The sequence below is a fragment of the Diuraphis noxia genome, unplaced genomic scaffold (genome assembly GCF_037042655.1).
Source record: "Diuraphis noxia isolate RWA-SAM2 unplaced genomic scaffold, SU_Dnox_SAM2 contig0003, whole genome shotgun sequence".
NCBI classification, from domain to species: domain Eukaryota; kingdom Metazoa; phylum Arthropoda; class Insecta; order Hemiptera; family Aphididae; genus Diuraphis; species Diuraphis noxia.
The window spans coordinates 17,351,335-17,368,718 of NW_028301713.1; the positions used below are offsets into that span (position 1 = coordinate 17,351,335).

General features: G+C 29.1%; 4 protein-coding genes across 5 annotated transcripts in view; all 4 read right to left on the minus strand.

Annotated features, from left to right (window-relative positions):
* LOC149056883 (uncharacterized) overlaps window positions 1-17,384 on the minus strand; it is a 145,542-nt gene that overhangs the window by 69,092 nt on the left and 59,066 nt on the right. The gene's annotated exons all lie outside the window — the stretch shown is intronic.
* Window positions 3,858-4,415, minus strand: LOC149056885 (uncharacterized). Its single transcript, XM_089223219.1, has one exon. The coding sequence runs from the start codon at window positions 4,413-4,415 to the stop codon at window positions 3,858-3,860; it is 558 nt and encodes a 185-aa protein (XP_089079345.1).
* On the minus strand, window positions 4,473-5,111 carry LOC149056886 (uncharacterized). Its single transcript, XM_089223220.1, has one exon. The coding sequence runs from the start codon at window positions 5,109-5,111 to the stop codon at window positions 4,473-4,475; it is 639 nt and encodes a 212-aa protein (XP_089079346.1).
* On the minus strand, window positions 5,232-5,888 carry LOC149056887 (uncharacterized). The gene has a single exon (XM_089223221.1). The coding sequence runs from the start codon at window positions 5,886-5,888 to the stop codon at window positions 5,232-5,234; it is 657 nt and encodes a 218-aa protein (XP_089079347.1).

Genomic DNA, 17,384 nt, shown 5'->3' on the forward strand with positions numbered 1-17,384 from the left:
ATATTTAAAGTAAAATCTTATGTTTGTATAATATTCAACATAATTTAGATAAGCAGTTAGATGTTAGTTTTTAAATCCCTGCATTCATTTTTGTGAGTTTCTAAAAAAAAAGTTGTTAGTTATAATCTATTATAATTAAATATTAAACTTAAACTACTGTGATTATAATGATTAATTATATGTTTTATATATATAATTATTATATAATATTAATATAATTATATATTCTATGCATGGCTTGATACTAGACATATAAATATGTTTATGCTATAACTCAGAAGTCTATTTCAAATTAAGGTCAAATGATTTTTCTACCCTTAATATTATGTTTCGAAAATATTATACTCTACCGAAATACATAAAAATTCATTGAAAACATTTCAAATAAATCACTAGATTTTTCTCTTTAATCATTACATTTTATGAATAATTTATAATAATTATAAAATATATTAATTATTATTTGGTATTCTCTTTTTATGATAAGCGCAACGTAAGTTGAATTAATATTAAATCATTATTTAATTTTACACGATCTATTACATTTCATCATAATTATATTTAAAAATTAAATATATGTTTATGTTATATTCAACAAGACTTAAATAAGAAGTGTGATTTTTTTTTAAATATCTGCATTCAATTTTCCGAGTTTTTTTAAAAATAAAACTGTTAGCTATAATCTATTTAGTTAGATATTAACCTTAAACTACGGGTTTATAATGTTTAATTCTATGCATGTCCTGATAGTGGACATATAAGTATGAACATAAAACATATTACTAACTAACTAAGAACTCTATTTCAAATTAATGTCAAACGATTTTTCTATTCTAATTATTATTATGTTTCGAAACTTATATTCTACCGAAAAACTTAGAAATTCATTGCAAACATTTCAAAAAATCATTTGATTTTCCACTTTAATCATAATATTTTATGAATTTTTATAATTATAAAATATATTCTGCACTTATTTTTATTATCGGATATTCTCTGTCTATTATAGTACAACGTAAGTTGATGTAATTTAAAATAATAATATAATTTCACACGATTTAAAATATGCATCTTTAATATATTTAAAGCTAAAACTAATGTTTATATAATATTCAACATAATTTAGATTAGAAGTGTGATTTTTTTTTTAAATATCTGCATTCAATTTTCCGAGTTTTTTAAAAAAAAAAACTGTTAGTTATAATCTATTTAGTTAGATATTAACCTTAAACTACCTACGTGTTTATAATGTTTAATTCTATGCATGGCCTGATAGTAGACATAGAAGTATGAATATGTTATAACCTAGAACTCTATTTCAAATGAGGTTCAAATGATTTTTTTATCCTAATTATTATGTTTCAAAGCTTATAATTTACCGAAAAACTTGAAAATTAATTTCAAAAATTTCAAACAAATAACTTGATTTTCCACATTAATCATAACATTTATTTAATTTCACACGATTTATAATATGCATCTTAAATATATTTGAAGATCAATCATATGTTTATATTATATCCCACATGATTTAAATAAATAGTGTGATTTTTTTTTTTAAATATCTGAATTATTTTTTCCGTGTTTCTAAAAAAAATATACCTGTTAGTTATAATCTATTATAATTAAATATTAACCTTAAACTACTGTGTTTATAATGATTAATTCTATGCATGGCCTGATATTAGACATAAAAGTATGAATATGATAAAACTAAGAACTCTATATAAAATTAAGATCAAATGAGTTTTCTACCCTAATTATTATGTTTCGAAAATTAAACTCTACATAAAAACATAAAAATTCAGTGAAAAGATTTCAAATAAATCACTTGTTTTTCCACTCTCATCATTATATTTTATGAATAGTTTATGATTTTAAAAAATAATTATAATTTTATTCATTTTTATCTGGTATTCACTGTCTATAATAGTACAACGTAAGTTGATTTAATTTTAAATCATTATTTGGTTTTACACTATTATAATATCATGGCTCTTAAATACGTTTTAAGTTCAATCTTAAGTTTATATTATGTTCAACATAATTTAGATAAGAGGTTAGATGTTATTTTTTAAATCTCCACATTATTTTTTCCGTGTTTCTAAATGAAAAAATACCTGTTAGTTATAAACTATTATAATTAAATATTAACCTTAAACTACCGTGTTTATAATGATTAATTCTATGCATGGCTTGATACTAAAGATAAAAATATGAATATGTTTTTACTCAGATCTCCATTTCGAATTAAGGTCTAACGATATTTCTACCCTTATTATCATGTTTCAAAAATTATATTCTACCGAAAAACTAAAAAATTCTGTGGCAACATTTCAAATAAATCAATTTGGTTTTCAACTTTAATCATAACAATTTATGAATATTTTATAATTATTAAATATAATATACAATTTTTAATTATTATTGGGTATTCTCTTTTTATAATAAGAGCAACGTAAGTTGATTACATTTTAAATAATTATTTTATTTTACACGGTTTATAAATATGCATCTTAAATATATTTAACGGTTAATCTTTTGTTTATATAATATTCAACAGAGATAAGAATTGCGATTTTATATATATTTATTATTTATATATATTTGCATTCAATTTTCCGAGATTTTCTAAAAATAAAACTTTTAGCTATAAACTATTATAATTAAATATTAATCTTAAACTACTGTGTTTATAATGATTAATTCTATGCATGACCTGATAGTAGACATAAAATTTTGAATATGTTATAACTAAAAACTCTATTTCAAATTAAGTTCAAACGATATTTCTATCCGGCTCGAACATGTTTAATAGCTGAGAACCAATCTTTAATAAAAAAGACTGACGATTTAAGTGGACTGTGTAAGACTTTATTAAACACGAATAGCTGTAGGGTCGCTAGCTGTGCTCGGTACAAGTTTCGATACGCGACTGCTTATAACACAAATTATTGCAAGTACAATATAAAGATAATAATATAATATGGCTGAGATGGCGAGCGGCGACAACTTATAAAGTAATAATAATAATATAATACCATTCGAGCGCTATCACACTCCTGGCATGAAAATATTAATTTTCAACATAAACAATAAAAAAAAAATATATTATGCGCGTATTATGCGCTAAATTTTGACCGTTAATTGGCCAATATTTTAAACGAATAGTTGATAATACTCGTAAAATCTGCGGACCACCGTGCATAAGAATTATATGCTGTTCACGAAATAACATTTTTGCAAACTCACAGTTCACGGGTAATGCAATGGGGTGACGTTGAAAAATATCGATGGTTGCGGCGTTCTACCGCCAACGCGTATGACACCGTTACTGTCAATAAATGGTCTGAGGCGAAAAAGTTTACTATTGGTTGAAACTGCCTTGCTGTTTGTCAATTCCCGTAGTTCGTCAACAAAACCAATATTTTGTGTATTTTTTATCAATTTTAAAGTTGCCTTTTCCAATTCTTCTGGCATTAACGGACCTGTTAATTTAATATCATTATTCTTACGCGTACGCACGTTATTTATAAACCTTAGACAATATGCGGTTACTCTTAAACACTTAGTCAATGACTCATAATTATTTAATATAAAATCTTCATGATCAATGACACACATAACGCTAATATTATTGTCTTTACTTTCCGGAATGTTTTCTAATTCATGATGAACATCTGAGTATTTGGGCCAAGTAGATTCATCTTCGTCAACCAGTTAGGACCCGACCACCATAAATCTAAATTAATTAATTTAGACGGACAGCAACCTCTAGATATCACGTCAGCCGGGTTATCGCTTGTACTGATGTGACTCCAATGGCTCATTGTTGTTTTGTTTTGGATTCCAGCTACTCAATGGGCAACAAACGTTCTCCATTTCGTCGAAGATGAGGCAATCCATGCTAATACTATTTTGGAATCAGTCCAAAAATACTGTTGCCTAATTTTTAATTGTAACTTCGGTATTAATTTATTCGCTAGGCGCGTTAACAACAGTGCCGCACAGAGTTCTAGTCGCGGTAATGACAGTGTTTTCAAAGGCGCTACCTTGGATTTTGCGCATATTAGATTAGTATGATGAATACCCGCATCATCCGTACACCTCAAATATAAACAACATCCATACGCCAATGTGCTAGCGTCCGAGAATCCATGGACCTCAATAAAACATGATTTTAAGTTGTTTGTAATTTTTCGTGATATTGACAACTTGTTTACGGCGGATAATTGTGTTCTATATTCAAACCATTGTTCTCGTATATCCGCCGGAACGGGTTCGTCCCAATCAATATTCTTACGCCATAACGATTGTAATATTATTTTCGCTCGAACTATCAATGGTCCGACTAAACCCAACGGGTCGAAAATCGCAGCTATATCGGATAGCATTTCACGTTTAGTAACAGGCATCCCCTCTACCTTCTTGCTTTCGCGCACATTATATTTTAATTTATCTGACGTAGCATCTTAAAATAAACCTAATATTTTCTTTAACGAATGATTGAGTTTGTACCTATTTGATATTTCTATGTTTTCGCCCGGTAGACTAGATGTTATCAAACTTGTATCGTTAGATGACCATTTTCGTAACGTTAGGCCGGCACTGCTCATAACTGCGATCAAGCCGTCGCGTATTTTAATCACTTCCTCTTCTGTATCGGCTCCGGTCAGTAGGTCGTCCATATAAAAATCGCGGTTGATAATAGATGTGATGTATGGAAATTGTTCGCGTACCGTTTCGGCCAACACCTGTAAACAACCTGTCGCTAAATATGATGCGGGAACCGTACCGTATGTAACTGTGTTTAGACGATATATTTGTATGGGTTGATTAGGATCGGTGCGCCATAATATCCTTTGATAATCGCGATGTTTATTGGTCATTAATATTTGCCGATACATCTTAACTATATCGGCCGTTAAGACATAGTTATGAATCCGAAATCGCGAAATAATGTATAATAACTCGTCTTGGATAACGGGGCCCTTTAATAACACATCATTAAGACTAATACCATTTTCTGTTTTACAAGACGCGTCGAACACTACTCGCAGTTTTGTAGACGTGCTCAGTCCTTCCTTACGGCATGATGCGGCAAATAGCATATTTGATCTGCGTTTTCGGATTGCTCATTATCATCCATTCTGCTCATATGGTAATGACTCATACTCTTTCATAAAAGAAAAATATTCTTCCTTTAATTTTTTATCTTTCTGGAATTTACGTTATATTGCTAAAAAACGGCGTTTAGCAATTTCGTACGATTTTCCCAGTTTTGTTGCGTTGTCCCGAAACGGCAAGTGTACGACAAAACGTCCTTCGTCATTTCTAATAACGGTATTTTTAAAATATTTTTGACACGTACGTTCCTCGATTGTATAAGGTGGTGTGTCGCTTACGTCTTCTATCAACCAAAATTGCTGTAATACGTTCTCTAGTGTAGGCTCACTTTCGGTCATGCTAAAAAATGAGTTCGACGTCGATATTTTTGATAACTTATTTTCCGATATTGGTCCAGCAGCTACCCATCCAAATACTGTTTCTTGGAACAACGGTCCGTTAGTCGAAGGATGTGTTTGTCCATCGCATAAGAATTCATAAAAATGTGTTGCACCCAATAATATGTCAATTTTTTGGGGCGTATTAAAATGTGTATCGGCCAATTTAATATTATCGGGAACATTGTATATGGTTTTTATATTTCGTGGAGGTAATTGACCCGTAAACTTTGGTACCACTATCATCGGCAAATACACCGAGTAATCACTTACACGAGATTTTATTTTTAGCCATACTGCCGACGACGCATGTTGTACTATTTTCCAGATACCGCTAATTACGTGCTTGACTTTATTTTTTTTTAAACGCAGTGTCTGCATCATCTCTTATGTGATAAAGTTTTTCTGTTACCCGGAGTCTAACAGAGCTCGAACTGTTGCTGTTCTTGTGTAGGGACTCACAGCTAGAGCTACTACTGTAGCTAGCAATACTTGTTCATCTAACGCAAATGCATGGGCGGTCACCGTGTTTGATACGGCCGTTTCTTCCGCAGCTTTACTGCTTGCCGTCGATGTTTCGAATGTTGAACTTTGTTGGTGTTTATAATTGTTTACATGTAACATGGTATTATATGGCTTAGCACATTTCAGACAATATCGCTCGAAACACTTTTTTTTGTCGTGACGCCGTAGACATATATTGCACAAATTGAGGTCATTTACCTTTTTGATTCGGTCGATTGGTGATAGCGCGATAAGCTTTGGACATTTGTAAATAGTGTGCGATAGTTGACATACATAACATTTTAATTCTGAGGTATTTACTAACGAAGCAGATGATGTGTTGTTTTTTGTGTATTGAACTTTTCGACCTGTATAATTGATTTCAGTACTATATTTAGAAATATTGTAAAATTTTTTAGACGACTCGACTGCTTCTAATACGTGAAAACGGGCTTCTAAAAATTCGAGTAATTCGTCGATTTCTTTAATTTCATCCCTCGCACATTTCGTCTCCCATTCGCTAATAGTAACCGCATCTAATTTGGTACATATAATATGTGTTAATAACGGTCCCCACTCTGAAGGACGTTGTTTCAATGTTCTTAATGCCGATATATGACCGCGTAAACTGTCCGCAAATTGTCGTAAACTAGTGGATGAACTCGCTTTCACTGTAGGTAAATCACAAATACCTTTTACGTGCGTTTGTACTAATAATTTTTTATTATTGTACCTCGTAACCAAACTGTTCTACGCGTGTTCATAGTTATTAGCGGTGGTCTCTAGGTTTTTGACGCAGCTCGCCGCGTCGCTAGATAACGAAGAACGTAGATAAAAGAACTTTTGTATCGTTGTTAAACTATTATTATTGTGAATCAATGCAGTGTACATATCATAGAAGGGAGCCCATTCGGTATATACACCTGAGAATACTGGTACGTTTAATGCTGCTAGTTTCATCAGCGGTACGGCGTTGCTCGTCTCTCTCACATTGATTTTTTCTTTTTCTACCTGTGTATCGATTGACGAACTTTCTTTCGCTTCTAACTGTTGAAGTCTCTCTTCCGCAATAGCCAAGGCCTTAAAATATAATTCTTCAAATTCTAATTGATATCCTTCATGTTCGCCTGCATCTTCGTCAGCTCGAATCTCTGACTGTACCTGGTGAAACTCCTCCCACACATCTTCAATCTTCGATCTTCGCATACTGATTTGTTTAGGATCATTGTCCGTAACATACACATAATTCCAAAAACGCGTTAGATTACCTTTGAGTTGTCCTCGCCTTGATATTAGATTGCTTCCCATTTTGCCGTTATAAATTAATATAATAAATACGCGATAGTCGACAATTGATAATTTACGATGTGTCGAAGGATAAGAGAAATAGGCTATAACACGATATAACGAAATTGTGATTAATTTGCAGTCTATTTACTTCTTCGCAATAAAATTATAGCGGTCGAAGTCTACTGATAAGCATTTATCCATACGCTTTCGAACGTTTTAAGCGTTTATTCTATACGGCGGACTAATATTGAAACGCTTCGAATCTAATTTATCGCATTTATTTCAGGCTTAGGCTGTGATACTGTGTATATAACGCGGCCGATTACACACACTGTATAAATTAGGAAGGGGACTTTGGAAATTTTACAAACGTATTTTAAAATACTAGAAAATTGAGACTCTCTTACCTTACATCTGTCTTCAATATGATGACCTTGACGCAGCAATCGGCTATCTTTAATATTCTTGACCAGGCACACGTAAAATAACAATATTCGACGAACGCAATATTGTATTCTTTAACAGCATATATTCGTGAGAATATATTCAAACGTATATTCTTTCGACAGAGCTATAAGTTATATTATGCTCATAAATACGATGAAAACCAGAAACGTATACGCGAATATACTTTGGCATTTATAAGACGATCGAAAATATATTTTACGCCACTAGCAACCCTTTTTTTTTTACACGATTATATTATTTTAATATTTTATACAAAAAACGATGTTCACGTGCGAATATACTTTTCGACAAGGCTATAATTTATATTAATCCAATTTAAACACGCACATGTGACTTTTAACCGACGCACTAAAATAAATACAAACTATACGGTTTTCATCCGGATCGAATGGACCATGTTTAATAGCTGAGAACAAATCTTTAATAAAAAAGACTGACGATTTAAGTGGACTGTATAAGACTTTATTAAACACGAATAGCTGTAGGGTCGCTCGCTGTGCTCGGTACAAGTTTCGATACGCAACTGCTTATAACACAAATTATCGCAAGTACAATATAAAGATAATAATATAATATGGCTGAGATAGCGAGCGGCGACAACTTATAAAGTAATAATAATAATAATATAATACCATTCGAGCGCTAACAATAATTGTTATGTTTCGAAAATTATATTCTATCGAAAAACATAAAAATGCATTTCAAATTTCAAATATATCACTTGATTTTCCATTTTAATCATAACATTTTATGAATATTTTATAATTATAAACTATATCAAACACTTATTTTTACGATCGGGTATTCTCTGTCTATTATAGTACGACGTAAGTTGATTTAATTTAAAATTATAATATGAGTTCACTCGATTTATAATATGCATCTTTAATATATTTAAACTTTAAACTTATGTTTATATAATAATCAACACAATTTAGATAAGAAGTGTCATTTTTTTTTTTTAATATGTGAATTTTCCCCGACTTTCTAAAAAAAAAAAAGCTGTTAGTTATAATCTATTTTAATTAAATAATACTTTTTTTTTTTTTTTTAATTGATCTTATTAACATCGGCAGCGAAGTCCATTAGTTACAATATTGTTTATAGTACATTTTTAAATTTAAATTTTACTATACAAGTTTGTCTTGATTAGGAATTTGATGATTTGTGTGGTTTTGATTGCGTCGGGTCCGAGGGCTGCATCTATTGTGTTGGGTATTTCAAAATGTCTATGTTTGTCTGCGTATTGGAAGCATTCGGTAATTATATGGTTAACCGAGAGTTTAGTTCCACAAGCAGTGCATTCCTTTGGTCAATTATGAGTTCCACTGTCTTCAGGATTGCTATGGTTTCCGCTGTGTAGATGGAACAACATTCAGGAAGTTTGAAAGCGGATGTGAGGTTTTCGCTAATGATTGCTATTCCCACTCTTTCTTCTGATTTGGAGGCGTCTGTGTAAAATATATTGTCGTTTTTATGTTTTTGAAGTATTTCAAGTGCAAGTAGTGGTTTTGTTTTTTTTGAAATTTATTGGTGCTTTGTTTTTGTTGGATACGGCTTCTTTTATTTTATCGTTCCACCAGGGTACTCTGGGTTTTTTTTATTGATAGGTTGTGCCTATTGCCTTTTTCGCGCTGTTGATTATAAGGTTTGTGAAGTTTTGGATAGTTTCTTCTATATTAAAGATGTTAAGGTCGACTATTTTTTGGATTTCTTCTTCTAGTATGTCGGTATACAGGTTCCAATTTGGATTTTTAAATTCCACCTTTGTTTGTTTGAACATTTATTGTTCACTTCTCTTGGTAATATTTTGATTTTGATTGAAATGTGGTCTCTGCTGTAAATTTCTGAAAGTACCTCCCATTCGAGCCTCTGTGCAATAGATGGTGTACTTAGAGATAGATCTATGCTAGAAAAGTTACCATTTCCTAGGTTTATATGCGTTGGAGTTGTGTCATTGAGCAGTACAAGGTCTTCATTTTGTATAAGTTTTTCTATTAATTTTCCCCTTGGGTTGGAGCTGTATGAGTCCCAAATTATATTGTGTGAATTGAAGTCTCCTACTAGTATAAAGGGTTTAGGAAGTTGTCGCATAATATTTTCCAGGTCTGTTAATGAAAGTCAGTTTGGTTTGGGAGGTAAATGTTGCATATTGTGAATGTTTCGATGTGTTCGACAGATATAGCTATTGTTTCAAGGTTGCTGTTTATTTTTATTTCTTTGCTTGGTATGTTGGATTTTATAAATATTGTGACTCCTCCGCTGGCTATATCTGATGTGGTTCTATTTTTGCTAAATCCTACATAATTTTTGAGGTGGGCGGTGCAGTTGTCTTTGATATTAGTTTCTTGAAGGCATAGAATTTGGGGAACGTGATTTTGTATGATGAGTTTCAGCTCTTCTTGTTTTTTGGAGAAGCCGTTGAGGTTCCACTGTATAATACTAACCATTTTTTTTTTTTTTTTTTTTTTTTTTTTTTAATATGATATTGAGTCGTGTTAGTTTGTCTTGTTATGGATTTTTTCAAGTGTTGGGTGTTGTGTAATGTGCATGTATAGCTAAGAATCAGTAAGTTTCAGAGTCAGCTACTGAAGCTCCCGTGGACGCTTCAAGTGCTTTGAAAAGTTTACTGGTTATCCGAGTTATATTGTTTTTAGCTTTAGTGGTTAGTAGGAAGGGTCTGATTTTTTCGAGTAATTCCAATATGTTGTCTCCTTCTACTTCATATTCTTGGATTGTGTCTAGCCGTTGTTCAAGTGTGGCAATAATTTCTATTATGTGTTTAAATTGTGAAAAATTTAAGTTCGATTGATTATGTTGCTCGAATGACGTTAGATTAGGTTATTGCTGATGGGGTCCGAATGAGTTGAAGTCCTCGGAAAAACGTTTGCGCGAATTTGATCGGGTACGATTTTCTGGCTTGTGCAATGAATCCGGTAGAGAGAATAGTGTGTCTTGATTGGTTAGGGTGTTTTCAGAAACTGAGGATTATTCTGTCGTTTTGATTTTTTTATGTTGTTTTTTTTCCTCTAGGAGCAGTGACTCTTGGGGAGTTGTGAATAGTGGGCTGGAGGGGGCTGAGGAGATTAATGTTGGAGGTGCCCTTCGTTTGTGAGGTAATGATTCTGTGGTGACGTTCCAATCTGAGGTGATTTTATCGAAGGTAATGAGCATTGGGGACTTGTTAGAAGGTTGGGAGTTTTCGATAAGGTCGATTTTTTGGTTATCTGACGTAGAATTTATCTCAGTTACATTTGTCTGGTGAGGTGGGGTAGAGATTTCCATGATGTTTACCATTACTTTTTTGCACGTCGAGGAGGTGTGTCCAATAGATTTGCAGTTGAAGCATGTTATTTTATGGTCCGTGAAAAATATGCGAAATTGTGAGTCGTTTGCATTGATTAATATAGAGCTTGGTATTTTTGGAATGTCGTCGTATTTTATGTACATTTGTCGGCGGAAACTGAGAATATGATCGTATCCTTCTGCGAAAATTCCAGCTTTGAGGTGGCTTATTTGAGAGACAGGAATAATGTTAAGCATTTTTAATTGGTCAAGGATGCTTTGGTTGTTGATAGAAGGACAGACGTTGGATATTACTATCCTTTTGGCTGGGTTGTTTAGTCTTCGAATTTGTAGATCCTGGTTGTTAATTGTTATGGTAGGGTGTGTGTCTAATAGGTTCTCTAAGATTTGTTTGCTAGATAGGAATATGCAGAACCGGTTGTTAGAAATTCTAGATACGAATGAGATATTTTTGGGAGAGACTATTTTTCCAACTGCTATAACATACTCTTTTTGTGGAATGCCGTCTATGGAGTTGAAGACTATTGCCTGGTCTCTCGACGGTGTTTTATCGTTTGCGGTTATTGTTTCAAATGTGATATCACTTTTGTTGTGTTGTGGTATATTCATGCTGTGTGTATTATTTAAAGACGTTGGGGCCGGTGGATAATTGAATACAGTGTGGATGTTATCGATAGTGCTAATGGGTTCATTAGCGATATAGTGATTATGCGATGTAGATAGGGAGGCGGGGATACTGTGATTAGCGATCGCGTTATCGCTTGCTAATGATGTACGCCGGCTGGATTGTGGTTTTGAGGTATACTTATCGAGTTTAATTGGCGATGTGGTATTTTTGGTAGGCTTGTATGTAAGTTTGGTTGTTGTAATTTTTTGAGGTTTTTGAGCTGCTGCACCTATTTTTGTAGGTTTTATCCTAGGTGAGTGCCCCTTTGGGGGACTGGTGGACATATTGGGGGTTTTTGGTCAAATACTAAGCATATTACCTGAAGAATGAAGACGGTTTGGATATGCTATCGGAAGCTTCATAAAGACGCATTCGCGATACACACGTGGTAAACGTTCGAAGGTTGAACACGTATTGAACTCTTAACTACACTTTTATAATGTTTAATTCTATGCATTGCCTGATAGTAGACATAAAAGTATGAATATGTTATAACTAAGAACTCTATTTCAAATTAAGTTCAAATGATTTTTCTACCCTCATTATTGTGTTACGAAAATTATATTCTACCGAATAACTAAAAAAAAAACATTGCAAACATTTCAAATAAATAAATTGATTTTCCACTTTAATCATAACAATTTATGAATTTTCTTTGTTGATTATAGAGCTAGGTAAGTTGATTTAATTTTAAATCATTATTTAATTTTACACGATTTATAATATACATTTTAAATATATTCAACGGTTAATCATATTATGTTTATATTATATTCAACATAATTGAGATAAAAAGTGTGATTTTTTTTTTAAATATCTACATTCAAGTTTCCGAGGATTCCTAAAAATAAATCATTTAGTTATAATCTATTATAATTTAAAATTAAACTTAAACAACGTGCTTATAATGTTTAATTCTATGCATGTCTTGATAGTAGACACATAAGTATGAATATGATATGACTAAGAACTCTATTTCAAATTAAGATCAAATAATTTTTCAACCATAATTATTATTTTTCAAAATTTATATACGACTATAATAGATATATAACTATATAAGTGTGAATATGTTATAACTCAGAATTCTATTTCAAATTAAGGTCAAATGATTTTTCTACCCTTATTATTATGTTTCGAAAATTATAATCTACCGAAATACATAAAAATTCATTGAAAACATTTCAAATAAATCACCAGATTTTGCTCTTTAATCATTACATTTTATGAATATTTTATAACTATATAATATATTCACTGTCTATAATAGTACCACGTAAGTTAATTTAATTTTAAATACTTGTTTAATTTAACACTAATTATAATATGCATCTTAAATATATTTAACGTTTAATCATATGTTTATATAATACTTAACATAATTTAGATAAGAAGTGTGATTTTTTTTTAAATATCAGCCTTCAATATTCCGAGTTTTTAAAATAAAACTGTCAGTTATAATCCATTATAATTAAATATTAATCTTAAACTATTTATTTATAATGTTTAATTCTATGCATGGCCTGATAGTAGATATTTATAAGTATGAATAAGTTATAACTAAGAACCCGTTTTCAAATTAAGTTCAAATGATTTTTCTACCATCCATATTTTTACTCTGTTTTGAGATTTATATTCGACCGAAAAACATGAAAATTCATTGCAAACATTTGAAACAAATCACTTGATTTTCCACTTTAATCACAAAATTTGATGAACATTTTATAATTATAAAATATATTATACACTTATTAATTATTATCGGGTATTCTTTTTCTATTATAGTAGATCGTAAGTTGATTTAAATATAAATAATTTTTTAATTTTACACTAAATATAATGTGCTTTTTTAATATATTTATTATTTTTGATCTTGTGTTTATATAATATTCAACATAATTTAGATAAGACGTTTGATTTGATTTTTTAAATATCTTCATTCAATTTCCCAAGTTTAAAAAAAAAATATAACTGTTACTTATAATATTAAATAATTAAATATTAACCTTAAATAACTGTGTTTATAATGATTAATTCAATGCATGATCTGATAATAGACATATAAGTATGAATATGTTATAACTAAGAATTCTATTTCAAATTATGTTCAAATGATTTTTCTTCCCTTATTATTATGTTTCGAAAATTATATTCTACTGAAAAACTTAAAAATCCAATAGGTACTAACATTTCAAAAACATCAATTGATGTTCCACTTTAATCATAACAATTGATGAATATTTTATAATTATAAAATATATTGTACACTTATTAATGTAATTTACACTATCGGATATTTTCTGTCGATTATAGAACCACGTAAGTTGATTTAATTTTAAATAATTGTTTAATTTTAAATAATTATTTAATTTTACACTAATTGAAGGGTCCAGTGCAACAACCTTGTATGTCCACTTTTTCAAAAAAAATTTTATCGTGGTTTCTTTATGAGGAAATAAATCTATACAATTCGGTGTAACAAACCGGTATGTCTGATTATTAGTTACGGAGATATAAGCAAAATGGACTTACCAGGTTATTTCATTTCAGAGCAAGAACCTGGTATGTCCGGACATACAAGGTTTTTGCTCCGAAACTAATTATGTTGGTTATACTGATAAATGATAAAACTCAATTTTATGAGCAAGAACCTGCTAAGTCCATAAATTTATCCTATTTATAAGGTCATAACTTTTTTTGTGTTATTATAATTGTAATTTTAATTCATATTATTGATTCATAATAATGAATGCTATATGTTTTAAAAATAAATATAAAAAATACCACACATATTCACGATATAATAAATTGTATAACTTACTAAAAATGAAAAAAACCAAATTTCAGAGCAAGAAACCTGGTAAATCCATAAATTGATCTTATTTATAGGTCATAACATTTATTGTGAATATAATTATAATTTGAATACATAATATCAATAAAGAAAAAGGTATGCTAAATGTTTTCTATATAAAAATAAAGTGTATGACAAATATTAATGAATTTAAATGTTTTTTTCTTCTCCTGAACAATTTCCAAAAGTGGACATACCAAATTGTTGCACTGGACCCTTCAATTATAATATGCATTTTAAAATTTTAAATATATTTAAAGTTTAATCTTATGTTTGTATAATAATTAATATAATTTAGAAGATATGTGATTTTTTTTAAATATTTGTGTTATTTTTTCCGAGCTGCTAAAAAAAAAAAACATGTGTTTTATAATCTAATATATAATAAATATTAACCTTAACCTACGTGTTTATAATGTCTTATTCTATTCATTGCCTGATAGTAGACATATGAGTATGAATATTTGATAAATTATGAACTTATAACTAAGAACTATATTTCAATTTAAGGACAAATGATTTTTCTACCCTATACATTATGTTTCGAAATTTATATTCGCCTGATTATTCATGAAAATTATAAAAATTATCCATGAAAATTCATTGCGAACTTTTCAAATAAATCACTTGATTTTCCTCTTTAATCACAAAATTTGATGAATATTTAATAATTATAAAATATTTGTACACTTATTAATTATTATTATCGGATATTCTCTGTCAATTATAGTAACAAGTAAGTTGATTTAATTTTAAATAATTATTTAATTTTACACTAATTATAATAATCTATTTTAAAATTTTAATTATATTTAAAGTTTAATCTTATGCTTATTTATTATTCAACATAATTTGGATAAGAAGTGTGATTTTATTTTTTAAATATCAGCATACATTTTTCCGAGTTTCTAAAAAAAAAGCTGTTAGTTATAATCTATTGTAATTAAATATTAATTTTAAACTACGTGTTTATAATGTTTAATTCTATGCATGACCTGATAGACATATAAGTATGAATATGTTATAAACTAAGAACACTATTTCAAATTAAGTTCAAATGAATTTTTATCCTTATTATTTTGTTTCGAAAATTATATTCTACCGAAAAACTAAAAAATATTTTGCCAACATTTCAAACAAATAATTTGATTCTCCACCTTAATCATAACATTTTATGAATATTTCATAATTATAAAATATATTTTAAACTTATTAATTATTATCGGATATTCTCTGTCTATTAGATGATGGTAAGTTGATTAAATTTTAAATTATTATTTAATTTTCCACTATTTATAATATGTATTGTAAATATGTTTAAAGTTTAATGTTATGTTTATATTATACTCAACATAATTTAGATAAGAAATGAGATGTTATTTTTTAAATCTCTGTATTCAATTTTCCGAGTTTCTAAAAAAAAAAAAGCTGTTAATTATAATCTATTATAATTAAATATTAACCTTTAAACTATGTGTTTATCGGAAGCTTCATAAAGACGCACTCGCGATACACACGAGCTAAACGTTCGAAGGTTGAACACGTACTGAACACTTAACTACACTTTTATAATGTTTAATTCTATGCATGGCCTGATAGTAGACATATAAGTATGAACATGTTAATTTAATTTAATCAATTAATTTTCCTACCCTTATTATTATATTTCGAAAATCATATTCTACCGAAAAACTTAAAAAATCATTGCAAACATTTCAAAAAATCACTTGATTTTCCACTTTAATCATAACATTTTATGAATATTTTATAATTATCGAATATATTTTACACTTATTTATTATTATTATCGGATATTCTCTGTCGATTATAGAGCTAGGTAAGTTGATTGAATTTTAAATCATTATTTAATTTTACACGTTTTATAATATGCATCTTTAATATATTTAAAATTTAAAATTATGTTTATATAATATTCAGTATAATTAAGATAAGAAGTGTGATTTTTTTTTTGAAATATTTGAAATTTTTTTTCCGAATTTCTAAAAAAAAACCTGTTAGTTATAATCTATGATGATTAAATATTAATCTTAAACTATTGTGTTTATAATATTTAATTCTATTCATGACGTGATAGTAGTTAGAGAGTTAGATATATAAGTATTAATATGTTATAACTAATAATTCTATATCAAATTACGGTCAAATGATTTTTCTACCCTAATTAATATGTTACAAAATTTAAATTCGACCAAAAAACTTAAAAATTCATTGCAAATATTTCAAAAAATCACTTGATTTAATCATAAATATTTATGAATTTTTTTTGTTGATTATAGAGCTAGGTACGTTGATTTAATTTTAAATCATTATTTAATTTTACACCATTTATAATATGCATCTTAAATATATTTAATGGTTAATCTTAAGCTTATGTTATGTTCAACATAATTTATATAAAGTGAAATGTTATTTTTTATATATCTGATCTAATTTAGTAAATATTAACCTTTAAACTACCTACGTGTTTATAATGTTTAATTCTATACATGGCCTGATAGTAGACATATAAGTATGAACTTGTTATAACTAAAAACTCTAGTTCAAATCAATTTCAATTAATTTTCCTACCCTTATTATTATGTTTCGAAAATCATATTCTACCGAAAAACTTAAAAATTCATTGCAAACATTTCAAAAAATCACTTGATTTTCCACTTTAATCATAACATTTTACGAATATTTTATAATTATAAACTATATTAAACACTTATTTTTATTATCGGGTATCCTCTGTCTATTATAGTACAAAGTAAGTTGATTTAATTTAAAA